Source organism: Rhinolophus sinicus, chromosome 17 (genome assembly GCF_057876585.1).
Source record: "Rhinolophus sinicus isolate RSI-liver-muscle chromosome 17, RSI-T2T, whole genome shotgun sequence".
NCBI classification, from domain to species: domain Eukaryota; kingdom Metazoa; phylum Chordata; class Mammalia; order Chiroptera; family Rhinolophidae; genus Rhinolophus; species Rhinolophus sinicus.
The window spans coordinates 44,266,054-44,292,108 of NC_142517.1; the positions used below are offsets into that span (position 1 = coordinate 44,266,054).

At 36.2% G+C, this 26,055-nt stretch overlaps 1 protein-coding gene across 5 annotated transcripts in view; it reads right to left on the bottom strand.

Moving 5' to 3' along the window:
- Positions 1–8,654: 8,654 nt before the first annotated feature.
- ZMAT3 (zinc finger matrin-type 3) overlaps positions 8,655–26,055 on the bottom strand; it is a 47,277-nt gene continuing 29,876 nt past the window's right edge. For 4 of the 5 annotated variants that reach the window (XM_019752110.3, XM_088794110.1, XM_019752081.3 and 1 more), the window contains 4 exons: positions 14,711–14,830; positions 12,234–12,400; positions 12,012–12,112; positions 8,655–10,087 (listed from right to left, as the gene is read on the bottom strand). In XM_019752110.3, coding sequence (XP_019607669.1) covers positions 9,876–10,087; positions 12,012–12,112; positions 12,234–12,400; positions 14,711–14,830 — 600 coding nt within the window. In that variant the 3' untranslated portion in view covers positions 8,655–9,875. The remainder of the gene's footprint in view (positions 10,088–12,011; positions 12,113–12,233; positions 12,401–14,710; positions 14,831–26,055) is intronic. The other variant, XM_074328275.2, reaches the window with a different exon arrangement.

Below are 26,055 nucleotides of genomic sequence, written 5' to 3' on the forward strand. Positions count from 1 at the left end.
TGCTGTCTGTCTTTGCTTGGAGGATAAAAACTCCTCCACTAGGTGGTTTTTTAGTCAAAGACCGTGCTTCAAAGGTAGTATACCAATCACAAACTGCTAACTGTAAGACTTAGAGAGTCCACAAGGTGGCACTAAATACCTTTGGTCAAAGTCCATAACCTAGTAAGCTATTTCTAGAAAACAGGGACAGAGAAGAGCCTCTGGCATCAGCAAAGATGAAAAATTAAAGCTAATATTAAAGACATCTTTTTCCTTTCTGGAGGGTCAGCCGCCAGCCAAAACACATTTGAAGCTCTAATTACATACCTAAAGACATCCAAAATGCCAAGCAGAAGTTACAGACTGCCTATGGTGGAGCATATTTCTTCCAGTGGCAAATTTACATCTGCTCCTTTGGACCTACTTCATTACAAGTATTTGATCTTCTTAAACATGTTGATATATACTCCCGAATACACACCTCTCTCTCTCTCTCTCTCTCTCTCTCTCTCTCTCTCTCTATATATATATATATATATATATATATATATATATATATACACACACACATATATATGTATATATGTATATATATGTGTATATGTGTGTGTATGTATGTATGTATGTATAATATATATATGGGCTGGGGGGAGTTTTTAATTTATATGAAAGATATATAGTCGCATGTATCTTTTCTCATAAACATGCACAAAAATACACCATGGAGTGTATTTTTAAGTGATTTTTTTGTGGGTTTTTTTGTAAGGGATCATAACTACATCCCTATTAAATAAAATTTACATTTCACAATAGTTTCCTGTCTTCATCTCTTTGTAAGTTCCCAATTTCCAAGTTTATGAATACCCTACCCCTACAAATTGGCATAAAACTGGGTGGGCTCTCAATTCAAATGACAAAAATCTTAAAAATTTAAAAACCATCACAAAAAGATCTATTTCTGATCTCTTTACGATCTTCTATCGATTATAATACATTGGGGAAGTTCATTGCTATTCTTTGATGGATAGGCAATTTTAAGGCCTAACACCATGCACTTGAGCTTGAATAGATTTTTCAATGAATGACTAAGCCTCAGAAATGCCTGAAAAAAAGAGCTAAAAAGCCCTACTGGTTGAAGACTTTTTGTTGTTGTTGTTTCCCATTATCATGGCTTTCTTTTAAGTTAAAAGTCTCTTGGAGATGATTTAATAAAATGTGCTGATGCCTTGAGTATTTTACAACACAGTCAGTGTGATCTATTCACTTCATTCAGAAACATTATTTTCTGGGCAGACACTAGAATTTTTCCCACGACAGAAGGTGTATGTGTCTTGCATCCCAATTACACAAACCATAACAGTACTTTCTAGGTTTATAATCTACTTTTTAAAATGAGCATTTAAACTTAAAGCACATGATATATAGTAAACCAGTGCTTAAATGGCCATACCCCGATAATATATTGTATATAAGAGTATTTTACATGTGAAATAACCAAAAGATTAATGGGTATACCAGGTTGGACAATTAAGTGTGCAAACTCAGCCTAGAAAAACTACTACATACCTCATTGTTGAATATCACTAGTCACCTTCGAAGTACTCCCCTGAGGAAGCTATGCACTGATGCCAGCACCTAGTCCACCCTTCAAAGCAATTTTGGAACTCTTTTTCTGGAATGGCCTTCAGAGCTGTCATATTACCCTTGGTGTCCTGAATGTCATCAAAATGTCTTCCTTTCAATATTTCCTTTATCTTCCGGTAAAGAAAGAAGTCACTGGGCCAGATCAGGTGAGTAGGGAGGGTGTTCCAATACAGTTATTTGTTTACTGGCTAAAAACTCCCTCACAGACAGTGCCGTGTGAGCTGGTGCATTGTTGTGATGTAAGAGCCACGAATTGTTGGTGAAAAATTCAGGCCATCTGATTTTTTCATGCAGCCTTTTCAGCACTTCCAAATAGTCAACCTGGTTAACTGTCCAGTTGGTACAAATTCATAATGAATAATCGCTCTTACATCAAAAAGTTTAGCAACATCATTGCAACAAGTTTGCAAACTTAATTGTCAAACCTCCTATGCCTAGTAATGTGTTTATTTCTAGAAGCAGTAGTAGTGGTCCTGCTAAGCTCTACTTTCCTCAGAATTTGAAAAGAGAAATTTTTCAGTACATCAATAAAATTGAGAACTCCAGTCCCAGGCTAACTCCAGGCATGTAGGGAGGGGGCAGGGGAGTGTGGGCAGCTAGGTCAATTGTACTGCAAGCCTAAGAGCTGACAACATTCCACATGACTTCAAGAAGCCCGTGGCAGATTATGTGCAGATTGATGAATGGTGAACCCAGAGCCATTGAGTCACTGAGAAAATAACACCTCCTTGCTGACAATGTAACTTTTTCCCTTGATCTCTAACTCATACATAACCAAACAATTTGCAGACAAGACTCAGAAACTGTTTTATTAAATTGAACACAAAATGCCTGTTATAATACCAAGCCTTTATCAGAAATCAGTATATAATTGAAGATACACAGCCAAAATGAGCCATCAACATAAGCAGTGTAAGTTTTAAATAACTTTTGGATTTCTATATTCAATATGCAGAAGAAAATAAAACCAAAAGTGCAATTTCAATTTCACAATTCACAGTTGATTGGTTTTATCCCATGACAATTTTGTCATTTCTGTAGCCCCAGAACAGAATCAGATTTCCAAAGCAATGACTGGCACTTAGCCCCAAGAGCATACACAGATGTTAAACCTCTGTTGGATAGTTAGAGAAAGTTTTAGGAAATAACCCCAATTTAATACAGTTTGTGCTGGCATTTTTTAGCTATATCTTTTAACCAGAGACATTGTTCTAGCGAAATAGCAAAGCTGTCTTAAGTTTGCCATGCCATTAAATGAAGGGTTCTAAAGTCTCCCTTGGTTTTTCTAGACTTTTATTCTGTAATTTAAAACAATAACTGCATTAAAATGCAACCTTCACAGTGAAAGCAAATTCAGCTTTGCTTCTGGATCTAGAGCATACATCCAAGAGAGGCAATTTATTGTCCTAGCAGATACATGGAATGCTTTAGAGCAGTCTGACATACTCTAGTAAGGCATTTCAAAGCAGACACCATACTAAATTATTATGGGCAACCAAGGATACCACAAGGTAAACACCAATTAACACAGAATCAACATGAAATTCTTACAAAATGACACACAGATTTACAAACTACAGAAAGGTGCTCAAGTACCAAAAGAAGGCAAAACACAATGACCAGCCACTCTGAAAAAGCTTTGTTCCCATGAATGCCAGATTTGCAGAGTAGAAATAAACTTTGTATGTGCTTTGCCCTAGGATAATATCATTCATCCTGACACCTGGGGTTACTTTTCCTTAAAAAAATATATTATGTAGCGAATATACACATAATCAGTGATATAGAACACTTATTTTCACTAGTGAGGGGGTCACTTAAGCACTTACATAGAAAGTGATGAACAAATCATGAATCTCATTGAAATGCAAAAACCAATCTGATCAAACCTACATTAATTAGTATTGAACAGTGAAATTTGTTTGTTTTTTCTTTTTAGCAATTGCATTGGCATAATGAGGAACTGACCATGAAAAGCTCTTTAAGTTCAAAAAAATCATGAAATGCCTGAAAATGAAAGTCTAATGAGTAAAAATACACATCCATTTTAAGGGTCAGGAAGTAGTCAGTTATTTTAGAAGCCATGAATCTTACCAAACTAGCAAAAGAATATGAATCAAGCACATTGAAGTTTCAATTCATTGCACCAACGTGCCCTGGAGCAAGTCAATTAAATTATTTGTCCATAAACAACTGGCATAATAAATGCTTATGTCAAAAAATAAATTCTAAACTGTACTAAAGCTAACGATGGTTACTAAGGCTCACAATCTCAACAATTCATTGTACAGTACAATCATTGTCAATCCTGCTAATTATGGCTAGTGGAAGCACGGGCAAGTACCATTCTCAGGGAATTCAAGGCTTTAGATAAATTAATGGTTTTAACTTTCTGAACTACTTAATCTGCCCTTCTAGAGTTGTTTAAAACAGCTCATCATTTATGGGTTTGACTGTACTCCTCCAGACTTTCTGGCAGAACAGGTGAAAGTAGTGAAAGAAAATACGATAACATTGAGAAAAGCAGCAGTAGGTTGAAATGAGGTATAAGCTGATTTAATAAGCCCCAATTAATAATTTACAGTTTTTAAAGAGCTGCATAGTTCAGCAAAAATACATCATAACAACAGGGACAGAGGAAAAATTCTTATTGTGAAACTTTAAAATGTATGACAACTAAGCATTCAAAATGACCAACACCACCAGAAAAGTTCAGTTTGAAAAGAAGTTGTCTTCCCTCTGTCCAAGCATATACAAAAACAAACTGGAAGGCTAAAATCCACAGGAGAAAAAATATATGTTAATTGGCTCAGGTTAACAACTTCATGAGTTTAAGAGACTTATGATCTAAACTTAGGATTGAGACACTGCTTTTTAAAAGATATTAATATTTAAACAAATATTAAACTCTAGTAAATGACACCTATGCTGAGGTGTTTAAGGGAAATGTATTCTCTGAAATTTACATGAAACGTGTATTTTAAAAAACTCTGCACATTGAGGGATGACAAGAGGAATGGACAGATATGTGGTAATACAAGCATAGTAAAATATTGATTGTAGAATCCAGTGGTGGGTATATTGTAAACCTTTTCTAACTCTGATTATGTGTTTGAAATTTTTCAAAATAAAATGTTAAGTAAAATGTTAATATTTCTACAATAAAATCAATTTAGCAGTGTTTTAAGACTCAAAGTTCTCAGGATTTAGAATTTTAGAAATTATCCGAAGTAGGGAAAAGTTTGGTTTAAAAGGCCTCAAACCTGATTTGTGAAGATCCTTTTTTTTAATGTAGAGACAAAGTAATGCGATTTATAATTACTGTACAAGACAATCTCTTTACATACTTCATTTGCAAACACCTAATATTCTCCTCTCTACAGAGAGACAAGTTTGAAAAAGACCACTGGAATGAAGTTCTTCCAAACATCAGTGTCACACTCTTCCCAACCATCATACCACCATTCACTAATAATAAATGTAATATAGATAAAGGTGAAAAGTGGCAAGTATTGCCAGTCTGGGACAACTGGATTCATTTTCAGGGTGTATGGTTCCTGATTAATAATGATAACAGTTATATTCAATAACAAATTGAGATTGCATTAAGAAAAAAAAAGATGTAGAACACACAATTCACACAGACCTTTGTTATTCCAAGATCCTGTTTAATGAATTTTGATTAATGGCAATAAATTCTATGATCTCTTCTTTCTGTGAAACGCTAAAATCTTGCTAAAGGCACTCATATTCTGGGCGTTTAATGGAGACAGGGTCACAGGGGACCATATGCCAGTATTTTATTTTTTTTGGTAGCTACCCAGAGAGGGAGTTTATGATCCTCCCATTTATGATGGAAGAAAATGTCAAACAGCTATCAGTAGAAATGTCTTATGAGAAGCTATTTACACAGCTATTTGTCCACTCAGTTAGACTGAGAGTAATAACTCACAATGGTAGGAATCCACCACCAACAACAAAAAAAACAACCAAAACCCAAAAGCAACAACTAAATACTCATTATGTGTGAAACTGCTGACCAGTGATTTGGCTGGTAAAAAAAAAAAAAAAAAATTTGGTAAGGTAGAATATTTTTTAAACAGCTCTTCCACAGCCTATATTACACTTTTGTCTATACTGACAAAATATTTCTCTATTTGTAAAGCAGCTCTATTGTCCTTGCATATGCCTCCCCAAGTTCTTTACCGAGTACTTCCAGCCTAAGTTCTGACATTGAGGAAACAAAATAGAGTAGGTTTCAAACCCACCATTCCTAGGCCTCTATGAAGTGAATACTATGCTAAACGGTTACACGTCTCCCCTGACACAAGCAAACACATTTGACACAGGTCACTGGACAGTCCTCAAAGTGTAGTTGCTCAGTTCGTCAATTCAGGAGTGAAAGAACCATAAATCCCACAGTTAATCCTTAATATCTATCTACAGCGGAAGAATTAAATATATATATATATATGTGTGTGTGTGTATATATATGTGTGTGTATATATATATATACACACATATATATGCACAATATATACATATATATGCACATACACATATATATGTATATATAGTTAAAGATTTTATAAAGATATTTCAAGATATAAATATATATATTTAAAGATTTAAATATATATATTTAAAAATTTAAATATATATATTTGAAGAATACATAAGTATACACATATATATGTATGTGTGTGTGTATATACATATATCTTTTTATCCTTGACAAAGTATAGCCACGTAGCTATAGCAACTACACCAGTGCTGTAGAACGGCTTTGTAAATAAGGTGGAAGAACCTGTGCTTCCTTTTAGCTGCTTGGGTCAGAGGGATATAAGGATGATCTCAGATAGCCACAATTCTTCATTCAATCTCAGGGTTTCAAAAATCCTAACTGGTTTTCTAAGTGTACCAACTCATTAGAAAGGGAAAATAGTGAGGAAGTTGGAGGAGGAACTTTTTCAAAATGGATGGTATAAAAAATATTTACTTACAGAATTCAGTGCAATAAGAGATAGGCAGACAAATGTAATAAACAACATGCACATATTTACAAATTGCAATACATGATATACCAATATGAGACCAAAGTATTTTCTGCTCAATGTGGAGTCAAAAGGATTACATGGCACACTCAGTTTTGTAGCTTAGTTTTTTTTGGGGAAAAAAAAACACTTCAAAGGCATATGAAATCCAATCTTTTAATTGGAACATAGAATTTTTCCTTTACAAGTTCTCGCTCTCAGTATCTTAGAAGAGTTTCTAATCGTCATCTTCTAACATTGCTTTTGAATGACAACTTACACAAAGATATTCAGAGTAAAGAGACCTGGATGCTATGAGTTCTGGCAGATGATCACTGACATCTACTTAATTTAATTGACTAAAGGTTTTCCGTTGTTTAGGTCTCTGTCCATCCTTGTATACAGCATATAAAAGATATTAATATGACTCCTGGGGAGCACGGGGTGCAAATTCTAAAGCACATTACAGAGCAGGACTGGACTTCACACAATGAAATCAATGGAAATCACATATTACTGACTGCAGTAGTAACAACAACCTTCTTTGACAGGGAAAAAAACACTGTCTATAGGAATGCATGAGTTTGAGAAACTGTACCATGCAGAGATGTATTTATTTGGGCATTTCCTTTCTGACAACCTCTGTCACCCTTTGCTTCACCTATGGAACACAGAATATTGCAAGGTAACAAGCCTCAAACGCAACCCACTGTCATAGAGATTTATGGGGGGAGGAGAGTGGGGGTTATGTGTATGTAATCTCTATAAATACTCATGGAAGTTATTTATCAACTTCCTAGAGTTTGGAAATTAAGGAACAATCTGAGTTACTGTAGGCAATATGGTATCTAAAGTGTCATATAAAACAAACACATAGCTCTTTTTTAGTGCAAAGAAATATAGCAAGTAAGAAATAACACTATAAATCTAACTTTTTTTAAAAAAGAAAATACGTTTATGCATTCATAATATCCATTAAGGGCACTGGGAGACTGGAAACCTGAATACTCAAGGCCAGAACAAAACATCAAGGCCTTAAATCCACTGCTTTTCATGTATACATAATGAAATTGTTAAGTGGGGAAAATGAGGGAAACTCTTCCTTCAACTTTATTTGCAAAGGACAAATGTCACTTTTACAAAATGTAAATTCTTATCCACAATCTAAATAAGTTCAATAAAATCTTCTCTGTGGTATCATATAAAACCACATATATATATATATATATATATATATATATACACACACACACACATATATATGTATGTATATATGTGTGTGTATATATATATATGGTTTTATATATGTATGTATGTATATGTATATGTATATGTATATCTATATAAATACACATACGGAGAGGAAAAATGAAATTTTGACATAATCACAGAATCAAGTGGCCAGCACTGTAATATTTAAAATCTACCAAAAAATTGTCCTGGCAGCAAAATGAATAACCTACTGACCAATCAAATAAGCTCTAAATTGCTCAAAACTAATCAACTATACTTTATAGATTAATGCACAAAGGGTTATTACACTAAGTCACAGGTCTGGATAGAATCTCAACAGAACATTATTTCATGATTTTGTCTCTTGGGGAAAAAAAATTTACTAAACAATTCTACTTTTCAGAAACCACCACTTCAACAGAAGAATAACTTGATACTGTACCAGAGGTTAATCAAAAAACTGAATTTTAAATATGGGTCTAGATTGTTCAAAAATTGTTTAGATGTATTAAAGGACAGGAATCATGATTATGATTTTCCTTTTCCCCATCTCTTTGTCTATAGGATTCTCAAGAAAAAATAGTTTTGTTTTGTTTTTAATTAATAATATAAGCATCCAAAGACACTTCTAGTGCAAAGATACTGTTCTATATAAACTTCTATATGGCCTTTCAAAAGAAGTATGGATGAGCACCAGTCTTATCCATGTAAATATAGTAAGTAGATAAAATACGGTTAATGAAAGTTCATAGAATACTCCATTAGTTAATCTAGACATATACTAGAGCTTTATTTTAAAAACAAAATACAAAAATAATAATACTGTTGTAATTATCAGATACCAAGTAACCTACAATGTACTTCTATTATCTTCAAGGAAGCTGAATTACAAAGAATGAAATCAATGTATTGTTCTACTGGAAATGATGTACTGAAATTTGATTAACTTTTTTCATTCCTCTCTATTTTTGAAACAGTAAGGTAGTAGTATTTTTAGGACAGCCAACAAACTAGCAAGACAGAGAAGAATGTAAGTAAAATGTAAGAATCAGTTTATCATCTAAAAAGTCTGCCAAACCAAATATCAAGAGATCTAAACTTATGATTAGACCATCATATAAGTACAAGTTATTATCAATGAAGTAACTCTAAATTGAAAAATCAAACACATCTTTACATTTTCTAAAACCAGCTGAAAAATACTTTTAAAAAAATATCACAACTCTCTTAAATTCACTGGATATTCAAATGTGGGGTTTGGAAATCCCATGACATAGCTGAAGAATGAAATGAGCTTATCAGACAAACTAATTCAACCAAGAGGGGATCAGGGACGAAGGGGACATTTAAATGTGTGAAATCCGTAACTGGAAATGAAGCTTCACTGTTTGGAAGTCTACAAGCATAATGGAAGTGTTTGAATCCAAGAACACTTGCATTTCAGTAATGGGAGGACATGATAAAGGAGAAAATGTCCTGGGAAAGACCCTAATGCAGTTTATAATAGTAAATCCTACAGACAAGGCATTGAGTTGAGGTGGTGGTTCCAAAGAAGCCTTGGGAAACTGAAATCTCTGCTTAACATGTTTTTACTATGCTCTGAAGTAAGAACTCAATAAAATTCTTTACTTAACAGTACACAAATCTAAAATTGCAAAAGAAGATGAAATGTTTAAATAGTTAAAGCTCTAAGTGATCAGGCTACTAATTGACCAGAACTTGGTCAAGATAAAAAATGATTTCTCATGGGGTAGATAGGTCACATACTCTAAGTAACTCAGCACAACTGATCTGAAAAAACATCATGACCTAAGAAGCACGTTGTTTTCCTTCCCCAGTTTTGACACCTCATGGTACCACTGCAGGTTACACGTATTAACATTAAGCAGAGGAATGTACTCAGATCAAAAGGACCACAAAGCAGGGCGTGTTGACAGAAGGCAAACAACAGGCAGGCCGAGCTGCTCTATCTGAACACAGCAATCACTATACATAGCCCAGATTCTCCATTTCATTCCTGTACCGCTGTTCAGACACCTTGCTTTTATGTTGCTTGCTCTCTAAATGCTGCCGGAATTCCATCTCTTCGCCAGCCCCAACATTACACATTGAGCAGTAAAACTGGCCACTTGGAGTAACGCACATGGCTAGATCACGCGGAATTCTCTGCCGAGAGCGGCGATTGAAATACGGACCTGCTAAAGCAAGAGACAAAGGTAATGTATTCACTTCAAAATATTCACTAAGTGAATGACGATGGTCTGATCAATTTTCAGTGTAATTTGCATTTCTAAATCAAAATTATGAAATTCACATATTATTAATTTTAAATGAAAGTGAAGTTAATGGGTTTTTTAAATTACAATTTTATACACATTCAATCTAAAAGCTAAACTGATTCCTCCAACTATTGTCAGAAAGGTTACTGTAGAGCTAAACCCAAATTCTAAATGACAATTGCTCTGAAAAGTGAACACAATTTAACAAATAATTTAATTTCCAAGCGTTATATGAAAAGTTTTATAATTATGCTAACTCTTTAATCTAAAAATTCTATTTCTAAGAATTATCCTAAGAAAATATTAAGAATTTTTGCATAGAGATTTATAAACAAAGACATTTATTTCATCAGTATTTATAAAAGCTTTGGGGTGGGGGGTAGATGTGGGGAAAGGAGAGATCCAAAAGTACAATTTGAATAATTATGGAAATGAATGCAATGGAAAACCATGCAGTCACTAAAAATAATGAAAACTCTTTAATTACATGAAAATATGTTTATAATATGCTATTAAGTGAAACAAGAATATCACAAAGTTTAATCACATTTCTAGTTTAAGGAAGTAATACATAAAGATTGAAATGACATATACAAAAATGTTGGTAAAATTATTGATAATTTTCTTTCCTTCTTTTTACATAACTGACTTCTTAAGTTGTACTAAGCTTTTTAATTTAAGGCTTTTCTCAAAATATTACTTTCATTGCATCCTACAAATTTGATATATTTTTATTCCAGTTTGGTTTTAAGAATTTTTAATATCCAATATGATTTCTTCTTTGACCTGTGAGTTATTTAGAAGTGTTTTTAAATTTCAAAATAAAAGAAAATTTTGTGTTTTTATATTTTTGTTATTGACCACTCATTTAATTGTACTCTGGTCAGAAAACAATCTAAACTGCCTTCTGTCCTAAAGTATATTTTATCTAACATTGATACAGATATCTCAGCTTCCTTCATTTCAGCTAAGTTTTTTGTAATCTAATCTTATATTCCTTTTCCTTTAACTGGAACTTTAGTAAACTTACATTCATCGTAATTACTAATATATGTTTAGACTTTTATTTTTTAAAAAGCACATATTACATTGTGTTTTCTATATTCCTTTTTTTCTATGTTTCTCTTACCTTTCCAATTAACGTTAATTTTTACTGCTCACATAGATGAGCTGTGCTGGTATGTGTATTCATTGGAGGCTGGGGTAGGGAGAGGATGAGGGACTTCTCAGTCCTATTTTCCCTACTGCAAATAATCAAAATATGCAGAAAACATTCCTATAAACTAGTACTTGTGAACTAAAGGTAGCCTACATCAGAATCACTGAGGAAGCATTTTCAAAGCACACATATGTCTGAGTCCTACTCCAAATTTACTAATTGAAAATCTCTAAGTCATAGTGCAGGCATGCGCATTTTGTAAAAACCTCCCCAGGTAATTCTAATTCACTACCCTGGTTAAACACCATTGCTATAATATTTTTTATTTTCCCCAATAAATGGAGATTTAACATGGTGCAACTTTAAACCAAATAACCTATTTTCATAATGCATTTTACATTTCTCAGATGGCAAACACCAGAAGAAATATAAAGGGACCATGATAAGAGACCTTAAAACATAAACTATAGTTTAAAATCAAAATAAACAATATCCTAAATAGTAAATAAATAAATGAATAATAAATAAATAAATCAGACCTGAAATAAGCACCAGTTTGAAAAGACCAAACAAAACAATAGCTAACTCCAAATTCTCAGGGCTATCTATTACCATTAAAAGAAAGAAAAATAAAGGAAACCACTTGTGGAATGTAGCCAAGGTATGTGGAAAGCCACAGGATACCTGAATTATTCTGCACTGTATACATATTTCTCCTATTAGGCATCATCTTATATTCATTCCCTTCTTTCCGGGTCCGCCGTTGACCGGACTCTGAGGATTCCCTGGAGAAAAGAAATTTTTCAAGAGTGAGACTTCTAAACAGGGATCCCTTTCAACTCTTTCTCTCTGAAGACAGACAGTCTCACACAACACTGTGGCCTCAGAGAAAACGGCAATACCTACGAGAATGAGTTACTCTGAGCTTCCGCCAGCCGCAGTCTCTTGGCGTGATTCTTCCCTTGATAGTGAGCCTGAGCCACGGCCGGAGAACTAAAGGAGGCATCACAGAGCTTACAGTAATCGTTCTCTGTGGCCAGGATCACTCGGCCTCCCGGCTTAAAGGGGCCCACCTGACGTCAAAGACACAAGAAACAAGGTTAAAAAAGCTCTGGATCTTACTCCCTCCTTCTCCTCAAAGTTCCTTTTAAGAGTTGAAAAGGAACCAAAAGTTATGGCATGACCACAAACACTCAGTTTTATAAGGAAAGGAAATAATTCATTCCAGAAAAAAAAAAAAAAAGGTTATAAGACACCTAATCATGGTTTTGCATGATAATCACCAATGTGCCACTGATGAATGGCTCATTGCTATTTCCACTGATGAATTTTTTTTTAAAAAAAAGTTTAAAAACCCAGCATGGAAGATTTAGGGTAGTATAGTTAAGGCCTGAAAAAATCACATTACCAGAAAAAGTAAAGTCTGCTCAGACTCCATCAACAAGTATTTACTGAATGCCTACTGTTTATAGGGTTCGCTATTTAATGCAGAAGCTATATACAGACATCTACTAAAAAATGAGCCCTTGCCCTCAAAGAGTCTACAAATTAGCTACAGATATGATATAATTAGGGGAAAATAATCAGAAGATCCAGACAATTGTATTCAGGTTAGGAAATAATGAGTTACGGGAAATCTAACACAGTGCCTAGAAGATAGTAAAATGACATACTAGATTTTGTCTGGAGGACAATACCTATACAAGAATCTGGAAAGCATAACTGATCAGGACCAGCTGAAGGAAATAACACTGTTTCACCCAGAAAGAAAGATTTTTCTGAGGACAGGATAGCTGTCTTCAAAAATCACCAAGGGCTATGCAATGAAAGCAAGTGAAGGCTGTTTGCTAGGGAGGGGGAGCTGGTCCCCAAGAGGAAGACGCCATTCTGTTCTAGAGCAGCCTTCAGGAATCAGGAATGTGATAACGACACCACCTGAAGGTCTCTCTGGGAATTTTCCTTTCCTCTGATTCTGTTTTTAACGTATCTCATTTACCCCCAAGAATTCATGAGGATGGAGGAATAGCTGGTATTGCTATCTGTAAGTACTGGAACACCGACATTCAGAAAAGTAAAATAATCTCTTAGTGGTTAGCAGTAGAGGTCTGAAGTCCAAAAATGATTCTTGCACCACCACTTTACAAAACTTGTAACTCCGTGGACAAGTTACTTAGCTCACCTGAGCTTCTAATAAACTTCTAGGTGAGACCTGTGTTGCTGGCCCCATGGGTTACACTTTGAGTCCTAAGAGGTGAAAGTAGTACCTGTAAGTTATTGCAAGCATGACATGAAGTCAGGGTCCAGGACGAGAAGGAGGCAAGGCAGGCACTTGCCACGGGCACAAAATTGGAGAGAGTACCAAAACAACTCAGCAATCAAGATAAATAACACTTCAATGGAATATTTTTACAAATCAAACCTAATGCAAAAAAAATCAATGAGGAACATAATTTCAAAATTTTAAATAAAGACAGGACCTGTAACAGTGCCATGCCAACCCACATTGTAAGCTAAGGCGAAAAGAAAATCAGGAACACTTATCCTGTCTTCGAGTTTTTGACCTTTTATTAACCATTGATTTTATTTTTTACATTAATTTCGATTTTTTAAAATATTTATTTTGACGACTGAGTTTTTTGTCTCTCCGTTAAATTTTGTACTCAAGGCGAGTGCACCCTCGTCCCAGCCCTGAATGAAATAATGTATGGAAAGTGCTTAGCACAGTGCTTGGCATGGTAAGCACGCCAGCAGTTATTACGACTACTGTACTGTTCCATGGACAAATAGTAGTTCAGAGACAGATTAAGGAGTAGAACCCATATTTCAGAGTCATAAAGTATAGGAATATCTTGCATGAAAGACGTGCTGAATCTTCCAAAGAGTGAAAGGAACTCTGCTCTCAACCAGAAGGAGTTTACATGGGCTCTCTGCACAGAGGTTAAAAAAAGCAGTTGGTTGGAGTGGTGGTGGTGGTGGTGGGGGGGGGGGGGGGGGTTGGCAATCTCAAGAGACTGATCTTGCTGGAAGGTATAAACTGCAAAGATAAATGTTTTAAAATCTCTCTCTACTCAGGGTTAGTTGGTTTTTATTCTACCTTAACCTAGATCTTCAGGGTCATTTAACACAGAATTTTGAGAAATGCATAGAGAAAAGACTCATGAAACAGTATTTGTTTCATCATGCATCACAACCAAAGCCAATGAGCCATCTCCATGCTCATGGATGTGGGCATGCATTGAACCCAGCACTACAGTTCAGAGTTAAAAGTGCCAAGTGGGACCTTTCAAGACTTTCTGCCCACCTGGGCCTTGATGGGCACTCTCACAAAGGTCATCTGTGACCATGTGTGCACAGGACTGCTGCCCCCGTGACGCGTGTCTCACCTGCGCAGGGACTGGGGCAGCCGGAGTAGCCACAGATTCCACCGCGTTGCTCATTCTGGCTGGAGGAGGACAGCTGTTGGCTGCATAGTAATTTCGGAGTTTCTTACCATGATTTTTACCCTAGAAGTAAGATGAAATAGGTAATCACCATGGAGAAAATTTGTCGAGCTAATATACTAATTTAAAAAAAAAAATAGAGAAAAGAAAAAAAAAAAAGCACTACATTTTATTCTTTCAGGTAGATGCAATACTGGGGTAAATAGACCACCAGCTAGATCTGATTACTTGATTTTAAAGAGACTGTACTCTTCAGTTCTAACAGAAGGATTATATTTATCCGAGAAAGACAAGGGAACAAAGCCAAAAGAATTGATTTCCTACATATTTCTGGAAAAGTATCACATTTTTCCAGTGATCTGTGTCCTCCCCCTACTTGTTGCCATTCATATGCCACTGCCTAAATATGAATCTCATAGACACTCTGATCTAATCTACAATGGATAATCCAATTATTTTTACACACAAAAAAATAGCACTTACAGAGTATCTTCTTACTCTGTGCATTAGCTCATTTGCTGCTCACGCAAATCCTATAAGAGGGATTTGTTAACATTATCCACATATGACAGCTGAGGAAGTGTGACCCAGAGAGGGGGGGGAGGGCTTGGTACTGGCTGCCAGCACCTTGAGGGAGGCCAAGTGGTGGAGCCAGAGCCTGAGGCGGGCCTGCGGAGTCTGAAGCAAGGCCGTTTCACACAGCATGAGGGCCTCAGGACGCACTGTGAACCTCTGTTAAAATGGATTTGCCTCTCTTCTTGTGTTTTCTTTTAAGTCATTATTCACAACTATCCTCCTTGAACTACAAATTGGTGGGAAGGCTCCATGGTCTAAAAGCATTCTAAATGAGGGTAAAACAGTATATTATTCCTTAAACTGCACTGTAAAATTCAAACCCATAGGTAAACATTTATTCACCATCTACTATGTAGATGGGAAGCCCTAAAAATAAATAGGACTGGCACAGGCTTTCCAGGACAGAGACACATAAGCAGTTAATTAAAGTAATGAGGTAAGTCCCGCCTTCTGACCACTGGAATGCCCTACAGGCACTCTCACCAAGGTCACAGTGACCTCCAGGGAGTCAAATCCAGGGTCACAGTCGGTCACAGTCACGTCTGTGCCTTCATCACAATCTGACTCTGAGCAGCATGACACAATTGATACTCCCTTCCTTCTACTGTCTTCCATGTCTCCCTCTCACACCTCTACCTCTCATTCTCTAAAGGTTGTGGTGTCCAAAGCGCTACCCTCAGCTCTCTCCTCTCTCCATCTACACTCAGACTCTGAGTTATTTTAGCCAGGCTCATAGCTTTAAAATATAATCGATAAGTTGATGACTCCCCAAATTATCTACATCCGTCCCTGTCAGGGGTAGACTGAACATTTGTGTCCCACCAAAAATCGTACGCTGCAATCTAATCCCAATATGATGGTCTTCGGAGGTGAGGCCTTTAGGAGGTGATGAGGTCTTGAGGGTGAAGCCTAATTAGGGCCCTTTTATGAAGAGGCCAGACGTCCGTACCCCTCACTCCTTTTCCACCATGTGACAATATAAGAGGAAGCAGCTGTCTGCAGTCTGGAAGAGGGTCCTCAGCAGAACTGAACGATGCACCCGGATATCAGACTTCCAGCCTCCAGAACTTGTAGAAACAATTGTTCATTGTGTAAGGCACCCAGTCTCTGGTAATTTGTTACAACAGTCTAAGCCCACCCCTGACCTTCGGAGCGATCTATCCAACTGCCTTCCTGCCACATACACTTTGCAGTCTTAAGAGACATATCCAACTGGAAATATCTAAAACGTAACTCTTGATTCCTCCCCCACAGAAGTTTCTCATCATAGCCACCACCACTAGTCATCCACACGTCAGTAAATGACACCCAGTTACTCAAGAAAAGCCAAGGAGTCCTTTTCTTGACTCCATCCCTCCTTAAAACCGACACATCTAATCCATCAGCATGTCCTGTAAGCCTACCTCCAAAACGCAACCTAAGTCACTCTACTTCTTTCCATGGACATTACAAACATCACAGTAATCTAAGCCACCAACATTTTCCACTTAGAGCAACAACTCCTAACTGGTCTCTGCTCTCACTCGTGTCCTATAATTCTCCTCATATCAGCCAGAGTGAGAATTCTAGACATAAATCAGACCGTGTCATTCTCTCACATAAAGTCTTCCAATGCTTTCCCACAGACTTAAAATCGACAAATCTTTCCTAGAAGGCCCTACTTGACCTGGCCCTGTCCACTTCTCGGATTTTACTTCATGTAGCATCCCTCTCCCCGGCTCATTAGGCTCCTGCCTCACTGGCCTTTCCGTTCCTTAAACATGCCAAACTCACTCCAGCTCACTTTGTACTTGCTGTTGCTTCTGGCTAGAATAGTCTTTCAGGTGGCTGCAAGAGGGTTCCTTCTTAACTTTCAGGTCTCAACTCAAACAGCACCCATGCAATCTGAAGTGTCACGCCCATCTCCACCTACTCGTCCCACACACGCTCTCCACCATAACTACATTGTGTGCCTTTACGTTCTATCTCGTTACCACTTACCACTATTGAAAATATTATTTGGTTACCTGTTTCTTTCCCTTTCCTACCCTCTGGAATATAGACTCTTTGAAAATAAGAACCTTGCTGGTCTTGTTTACTGTTCCAATCCCCAACGTTTAGAACAGTTTCTAGCATATTGCAGGCCATCAGTAAATATGTGTTGGATAAATGAATCGAGTGCTATAATGGAGATAGATAAACTGCTAGAACACCAAGCAGGAATTTCTTACTTCTGCCTGACTGTGTCCTGGAAGGCTGCCCTGAAAAGGGGGCATTTTTGAGTCATCTTTTAAAATGAGCAAAAGTGTACCAGGCAGTTAAGGAGCCAGGGGAAAGAAAACTGGGGATAGAGCAAACAGTCTGCACAAAGGCCCAGCCTGCGGGAGAGATGGTCTTCAGGATCCTTTGGAGAAGCGGGAGGAGGTGAGACGCATGGGGGCTAATCCTTCATGGTTTTGTCCATCACCAGAACTTGAACTTTAGAGGCAGCAGATGGCCTCTGAAGGACTTGAAGCACAGCAGTGGGACGACTGGATTGTATTCGCTGAAGATCAGAATGGGGATAAATTAAAGTAAATCAAAGCTGGCAGTTGGGAAGATAGAGAAAAAAGCCAAAGACAAAACCTAGGACACTAAAATGTAGACTGTGGTAGAGAACGAGGATCCAGAAAATTAGATAGAGAATGCCTGGCCTATGAAGGAATAGGAAAACCAGACAAGTATAGTATCACAGAAGCCTAGAACAAGTTGTTGTAAAAGAAGGGTCCAGTTAGATACATTATAACCCAGAAACCCTACTTCTAGGCTTTACCAGAAACACATCTAAGGAGATACCTATAAGAACATTCCTAAAAGGACTGTAACAGCTGAAAAGTGGAAACAACTTAAGTATCCATTTAGAAGATAATGGATAAATTGTAGCCAGTCATACAATGGAACACTATTTACAGTAGTGAAAACAAACAGCCTAGGATCACGCAAGGCAACAGAATGATTCTCATAACAAAATGTTGAATAAAAAGCACGAGTTGCAGAAGATATTTAAGAATAATCGTTTGAATATGGAGGTTTAAAACATGAGACACCACTACATATTATATAAGAAAACATATATGTAGCAAAAGTACAAAACAAATATGGGAAAAATAAATACCAATTCACTATAGTGCCTACACCTGGGAGCATAGGAAGGGATACAATTGGGAAGGGAGACCGGCGACTTCAACTGAATTGATAATTTTCACTCTTAAAACTAGATGGCAAATACACATGCTCATTATATTATTTTCAGTACTCTTAGGTTTGAAGGATTTCATAATAATTTAAAACAACAATAACAAAAAAGGGAGGTGTTTACCAGGTCAAGTGCTACTGTGGGGTAAGGACACAGAAGTAACGGTTGGATTGTAAAAGATAGAGGTTAAGAGTAACTTTGGTAAGAACTATTTCAGTGGAGTAGGGGGGATGACAGGTACATGGAGTGGCTTAAGGAGAGAATGAGAGATGTGACAATGGAGACAATTAGTATAGGCAACTTTTTAGAAAAGTTCTATGACAAGGAGAAGAGAAAAAGGGTATAGAGTTAGAGGGGGAAATGGGCCAGTGAAAGATTTGTTTTAAGATGGGTTTTACTTAGCCGACTTTGCATGACAACAGGAAGAAGTCACTAAAAAAAAGAACAGAGGATGCAGAAGCTACAGCATGGCTACAGGAGCACAGTCCACGGAAAGGCAGAAGATGGGGTACACAGTACTATGGGACGGGTCCACGTTAGATAATAGCAGGGATTTTATTTTCAAAGCAGTATCTACAGGAGTATTCAAGCAGATATTGCATCCATCACATAACGGTAATAATGACAACTAACAATGTTTGAGCACTATGTGACTGACAGTGTTCTAAACAATTCATAAATAGTATCCCACTTAAGCTTCATGAAACCTCTATCAAGTAGGTATAATTATTATTTCCATTTTACTATGAGGAAACTAAGCTTGGAGGGTTAAAAACTTGCCCGAGAGCTTCCAGAGAGTTGGGCAGCAGCTGCCAATATTTGTATCTCCCCATATATCCCTTACAAACAATACAGAACAATAAGAAAAACAAATAAAACTACACACATATCATGCCTTCCACAGAACTAGACACCACGGAATGTCCAGACTTCAAAATAAGTGTAGGTGAAAAACACAAAATATCAAACCCCACTGAGCAATCACTCATGCTCCTGCCATAATCCTTCACAGTAAACAAGAGTGGTCTCACAAAAACTGTCGGAAAGAGAGAAGAGGAGGCTAGCAGAAGACCTAAAACTACTAGATAATCACCACCAGAAGAAGGAAGCCTCCTAGGTTTCCTAAATTAAAGCATTATCCAATCACTGACTGCTGGAAAGGGGCTCGAATGTACACACAGTCTGAAGTGGTTGTCTTCAAAGTGGCTTCTGGAGGAGAAAAGGGCAAAAAAGGAGAGGCATCCTTTGGCAACTAGGAGGTCGAAGGGGAACAAGAAGCAAAACAGGAAAAGCTAGTGTCACGCAAGACCAAGAAAAAACAAAAAAGAACAGAAGACATACAAAACCCTCCCCGGACCATTAAAAAAAATAAAAATTAAAGAACTGGACTTTACTGCATTGATGGAAGAAGAAAAACTTTCCAATGAATTAAGAATCTCATAAGCTACCCAAAATCCACAAAATGAACAGATGAAAACTAATCAAGTCTATATGAAGTTACTACCAAAAAAATCAACACATCTCAGCAAATGAACGCACCTCTCCCCAACAACAACAAAAAACAAAACCAATAAAACCCAACATGAAATAGAAGAAAACCCTCCAAATTGAATTAAATATATTCAAACAAGAATTTGGGAACGTAAAAAACACCTTGAATCAGGAATTCAAAATGTACCCCCAAAAATGGGCAAACCACAGTGAGAAATGAAAAGAAGAGCAATTAAACAAACTCAGGGCAAAAAAAGAATCTTGTCAAAAATGAGGAGTAAGTACAAGTGCCAAAGGATAACAGACTCAAATGAAAATGTAATAAGACACATAGAAGAAAGAAAAGCAATCAAGAAAATAAAAGTGATATAAGGAAAAATTTTAAAGGGTCAGAGAGGAAGCAATGGAAATGGAAGACAAGTAAAGAAGGAATAACATGTAAAACTGGAAACAATGACACAGAACTAATATTTGAAACTATTATTGTCCAAAATTGTTTAAAATTGGCCAAAAGTAAATGAAGACCTGAATCTAAATATTGAAAAGGCATCCCAGATACCTGAGAAAATCAACCCAGAACAATCAAATCTAGGGTATATCTTTTTAAAGCTTTAAGACCTCAAAGGCAAGTATTTAAGGTCTCCAGACAAAAAGATCAAATAACTTACAAAGGCAAAAGAATCAGAATGGCATCTATAATATACAAAACAAAGCAATAATGGAGAGGCATTCTTTAAAAACTTAATGAAAGTGTGAAGCAAGGATTTTATGCCTAGTTAACTATCCCTGAATCCAGTGTCAAGACTATAAAAAACATTTTAAACACTTAAGAATTCAGTACTCATAAGTGTTTCTTGAGGGATCTATTGGAGCTTGATTTAACCAAGAAATGACCGGGAAAACTTCAGCAAAAGGACTGATGATATATATACATATATATATACACACACACATATTTTGGTGATCTATAATTTTATATATGTGTGTGTATATATATACATGAAGGGTGCCAAAAAAATGTATACAAGTGGACACTTTGGTCAGTGTTGCTCAAGCAGTAGTTCGCCATAATCAGAAGTGTCTAGACGCTGATGGTAACCTCTTTGAGCACCTCTTGTAACTGCAGAAGTTAAACGTGACTTGTATTCATCTTTTGTTATCGGTATATACTATTACAATTTTAATAGTTTTTTTCATTTCTTAAAATGTGTATACTTTATTTGGCACCCTCTGTATATAAAATTATACATCAATGAACAAGTAAAAGGTGGAGATGAGGCTGAAAGATTAACATTCAAATATTATATGCTATAACCCATGGAAATAATGCAACAAAAAATGAGAAAAAAAGGAAAGAGGAAAGTAGAAAAAGCTCATTGATTTTGCAATAGAAAATAGCTGGGATGCCATTAAAAACTGACAAACCATATAGTAAAATATTAAATAATCAAACAGGGGAGTAAACTCATGTAAATATGCATAAATAATAGGGGAATAAAAATGGATGACAAAGGACAGTGGGGCGTGACACTGCTTTGAATATACAGTTCTGTATAGGTCTGACTTTTAGGACTGTATTAACATTTCACAGACTTTAGAAGAAAGAAGCAAAGCCAACAAGGACTGGGGTGGACCCAAAATGAAATACAAAAAGAAACAAACAAACCTAACTGTATGAAAAAATAACATAACCACAATGAAGAGAGAAATGAGAAAAAACTATTCACATAGTTTCAAAGCATCGACCCCATATTTATTACACACACACACACACACACACACAGACACACAGGTAACTTTACAAAAGAGAAACCTGGCAGGGAGCACCTCTGTAACCTAAGTAACTTTGTAAAACAGTAAATATTTTGACTATATACTGCAATGCTAAAGACAAAAGGAACAATACACAAATATTATCCTCTGGTTAGTAGGTTTGTTTTTCACAGAGATATAGATTATAAATCCCTAAACTACTTTATGTGGAAAGACAGAGTGAGAGTGTGTGTGTTTTGTAGCTAAAGCCTAGGTTTCTCACTATCAAAGAATGGAGCTAAACATGAAGAAAAGAGAAGCTAGTTAGAATGAACACTATCTTGGCAACTCAAAATTGGAAGAACAGCCTGAATTCAGTTCTCAGTATATGTACATGTACATGTATATGTATATGTAAATGTGTATGTATATATATGTACATATACATACGAGTATATTACTAGCTCTGACACTGAGAGCATCTGGAAACAATGACAACCCAGTACCTAAGAGCACACCTGGCTCTTTGGTTTCTAAATACCACTCCCCAATAAAAGAAGTCTGGCTCCTTGAAGAAATGGTTGGCATGAGGAAAGGGCAAGAAAATCCTAGAATGTTTTATATTGGCAGAAAGTAAGGAAGTATCCAAAAAAAACCTGTGTGCACATGTCAAAAGGGCACAAGCACTAGCTTGAAGGGATTTATACTCGTCAAATCTGGGTAAATTTAAACATCAAAATAAATAATGATAGTAAGAGATTATATCCCTAAAATAAAATAAGAATCCATAGGAATATAAGTAAATGAATGGATGGAAAGAAAAAAAAAGAGAAAGATCTTCCTTAAAGTAAAATTTCAACTAATAAATGTAGAAAGAATGATTAAAAAAAAAAATCACCATTTGGCAAATACCACAGTAAATAATCACTGCAGGAAAGAATCATCAATGAATGCTAAAATCACTGACTAAAAACATGATGAGAAACAAAACATCCACATAGTCTCTAAGTACCCCCCTAGATGATACTTACTAAGCACAAGAAGAAAAACGGCAACTTTACAAAGAAGAACCCTGGCAGGCGTGACCTTAACCCGTGATCAAAGTCAACAGCACCAATGATGCAAAGTATTCACATCATGTCCTTCCCGATATGATGCACTGGGGAAGGACACAATATGACTTCTGTGCTGTTGGGTTTTCTTTAAATTAAAGTTTATTGGGGTGACAATTGTTAGTAAAGTTACAGAGATGTATTACATCTATATAGCACATTGTGTGCAAAGGGGATCAAATACATGGTGAAGGAAAGAGAACTGACTCTGAGTGGTGAACTTCTGCGGTATTCTTGCCAAAAACTAAACTAAAATAAAAAATAACCTGAATTTAATCATAAGAAAATATCAAACAAACCTAAATGGGGACATTCTACAAAACAGCTCTTCAAAAATTACCAGATCATAAAAGCAAAGAAAACCTAAAACTGTCCACATTAAAGGAGAGATAACAAGTACATGCAAAATTTCATCCTGAATTAGATCCTGGAACCAGAAAAAGTTGGCAGACAACTGGCGAAACATAAATAGTCTGTATATTAGATAATATTGTTACCAGTGTTAATTTCCTAATTCTGATCATTGCAATGCAGTTATATAAAATATTAACATGTGGGTACCTGGGTGAGGTGCCTGCAGGAATTTTTTGTACTATTTTTAGAACTAGTTTGTAAGTTAAAAGTGATTCACGCTAAAAAGTCAATAAAATTCACACTCAAAAGTAAATGGCAGAGCTAGGGACAATCTGGTTCCAGAGCCCATATCACCATGCTCCACTGCCTGACAGGACAACTCAGCAGTATTAAGGACTCGCTCAGGTATCAGAATGTTCTAAATGTTTTATACATGCTAAATCATTCTTATCGTCTTCTTCTGGAGGCACAGAGAAGTTAGGAAATATTTCCACTATCATATATCTAGTTTGTAGTAAGACTACAGTTTAAACAGTCTGACCCCAAAGTCCATGATTTCATGTTCTTAGCTAACATCCTAAAAAAACAGATGCTAGAAAAAGTAACAATAAGAAATCAAGAGATCCTTAAAAACTAAAGATATCATTGTCAAAATTTTTTTTAAAAATCAATTTAAAATTCAAGAATAGCTCTCAGAAATTAAAATAAAGGAATGATAAAAGAGAGAAGAGGTAAATAATATAAAGAATCCATCCAGCTGGTCCAACACAGGGCTAATAGAACTACCAGAAAACAGAGAGAAAAAACATGAGAACAATATTATCAAAGAAATAGTGTCAAAGAAAATTTCCCTGAGCTCAAGAGAAACAGGAGTATGCAAATTGAAAGGACAAATGAAAAAAGACCCAGACCTAGACACATCCATCATTGTGAAATTTCAGATATCAAGGATAAAAAGGAGAAACCAAAAGCTTTCAGGGGGAAAAAAACAAAACACAAAAAAACAAAATTAAAGTCAGTCACCCATAAAACTGTCAAATATGACGGCACAATGCAAACATTTTTAGACATACAGAGGCTAAGAAAAATTTATTTCCCATTACCCCCTCACTAAAGAGGGAGATGTGTTGTGACATACATTTATATTTATTCTTCCTTCAAGTAATGTGAAGATGCATGCAAATAAGATTATTTTTAGAAAAAAAAAGAAAATATGTATACTAGAGTATACTAGCCCAAGCGAAAGAACAACGAAGAAAAGTCCAAAACTGAGAGCGTGCAGCAAACCCAGACGGCGACCAGTTGAAAATGGAGCAAGTGGAAGAACTGATGATAAAAGGGGGATTCCACACAATAAGTGTGATTGAGAGTTTGAAGGGAAAAGTCAGGATATGATAGTGACACATAATGTAAGAAAAAGAAAAGAAGAAAGGCAATGAAAAACTCTAGGAAATACAAAAGGCTACACAATTAAGTCATGATCCAAATGTGAAACAACTAGTCCAAATTAGAAAAAGGAGTCAGTGGGCTTCATGATGATAAGTGAAATGGATTATAAGCAATAAAAAGAAAGATTTAGAAGTTACTAGATGTTTTTTTTTTTAAAAAGGTGTAAGATTCTTCTATTTTAAACAAAAGTGTCAGAAACTCAAGGAAACACAAAAGTCTATTTCAAAGTTATACTCCACATATGAAGCAAACTAAAATGGGCCTGATTTTGAGCAATTGCTGCCATTCATGAAAGGGTTACCCATTTTAACTTCTCTTTTGAGTAGCATTGAATTGACAAGAAAAAAATTCTGAGATGTCCTATATTAAATTACAGCAGGCCAGAGGATGAAAGGAAGAGACAGATGGGTTAACCAGCTAACAGCTGTGGGCCAAAACCCACAAAAGGTGACTTACATTTCTGAATGTACGTTGAAACTTTGAATTAACTTCCAGGTGGCTATTTCCACACTTATCTAAAGAGAAAAGCCAGGCACCACCAACTATACCAGGTGCCTCCACTTCTTGCTTAGACAAGAACTTTCCAAACTGATGCCCACCCCCAATCCAAAAAGAACAATCACTTCTTCGTTATGGACCATGCACCTATCCCAGAACTAGCCCCACTTTACCTTATCCCACCCCATTTACCTTATCCCACCCCATTTACCTATTACCAATGTAAATTCTTTCAAAACAAATTATATCTGTCTTCCCCAAACTCACTGTATAAAAGAGTTCCATCAGTCTCAGGATGGGGGACATATTGTCTCCTCCACCTAGCCCTGCTGCTGGTGGTTTAGCCTGCATGCTGCAGGACGTGGTCCTTTTCCTGGCGAGCATGTGTCTCAATAAACCCTTTCTTTCAGAAAAGTTTTTGCCTAGGAAAGCTTTTGTTTAACAGAATCATGACATTGGAAACAGAGATAAGAAAACAGCTCTATAGTGAACAGTATTTCCCTACTGATATTTATGCAAAAGCCGAATGTCCATTTTCAACAACTGGAATCAACCTGCAAATAAAGCATGGAAAATTTAATTTAATTATAGAATAAACAAAATGTGATCAACCTTGACAATGCCAAAGTAAAGCTATAGCCAACTCAGCACAGGAGGTAGAAAGGAGAATGGAGAACAAAGAAAAGGTAGGGAATGGGGGAGGAAGGGAGAACATGCGATTACAGCTTTGCATTTGTTCTATCAGCATTATTTTGAGTAAAATATCTTTTAAGTGTTTCACAAAGGCAAATTACTAGTGGCAAATGCTACAAAGAGGTCAAGTAAAAAAGAGATAGACTTGG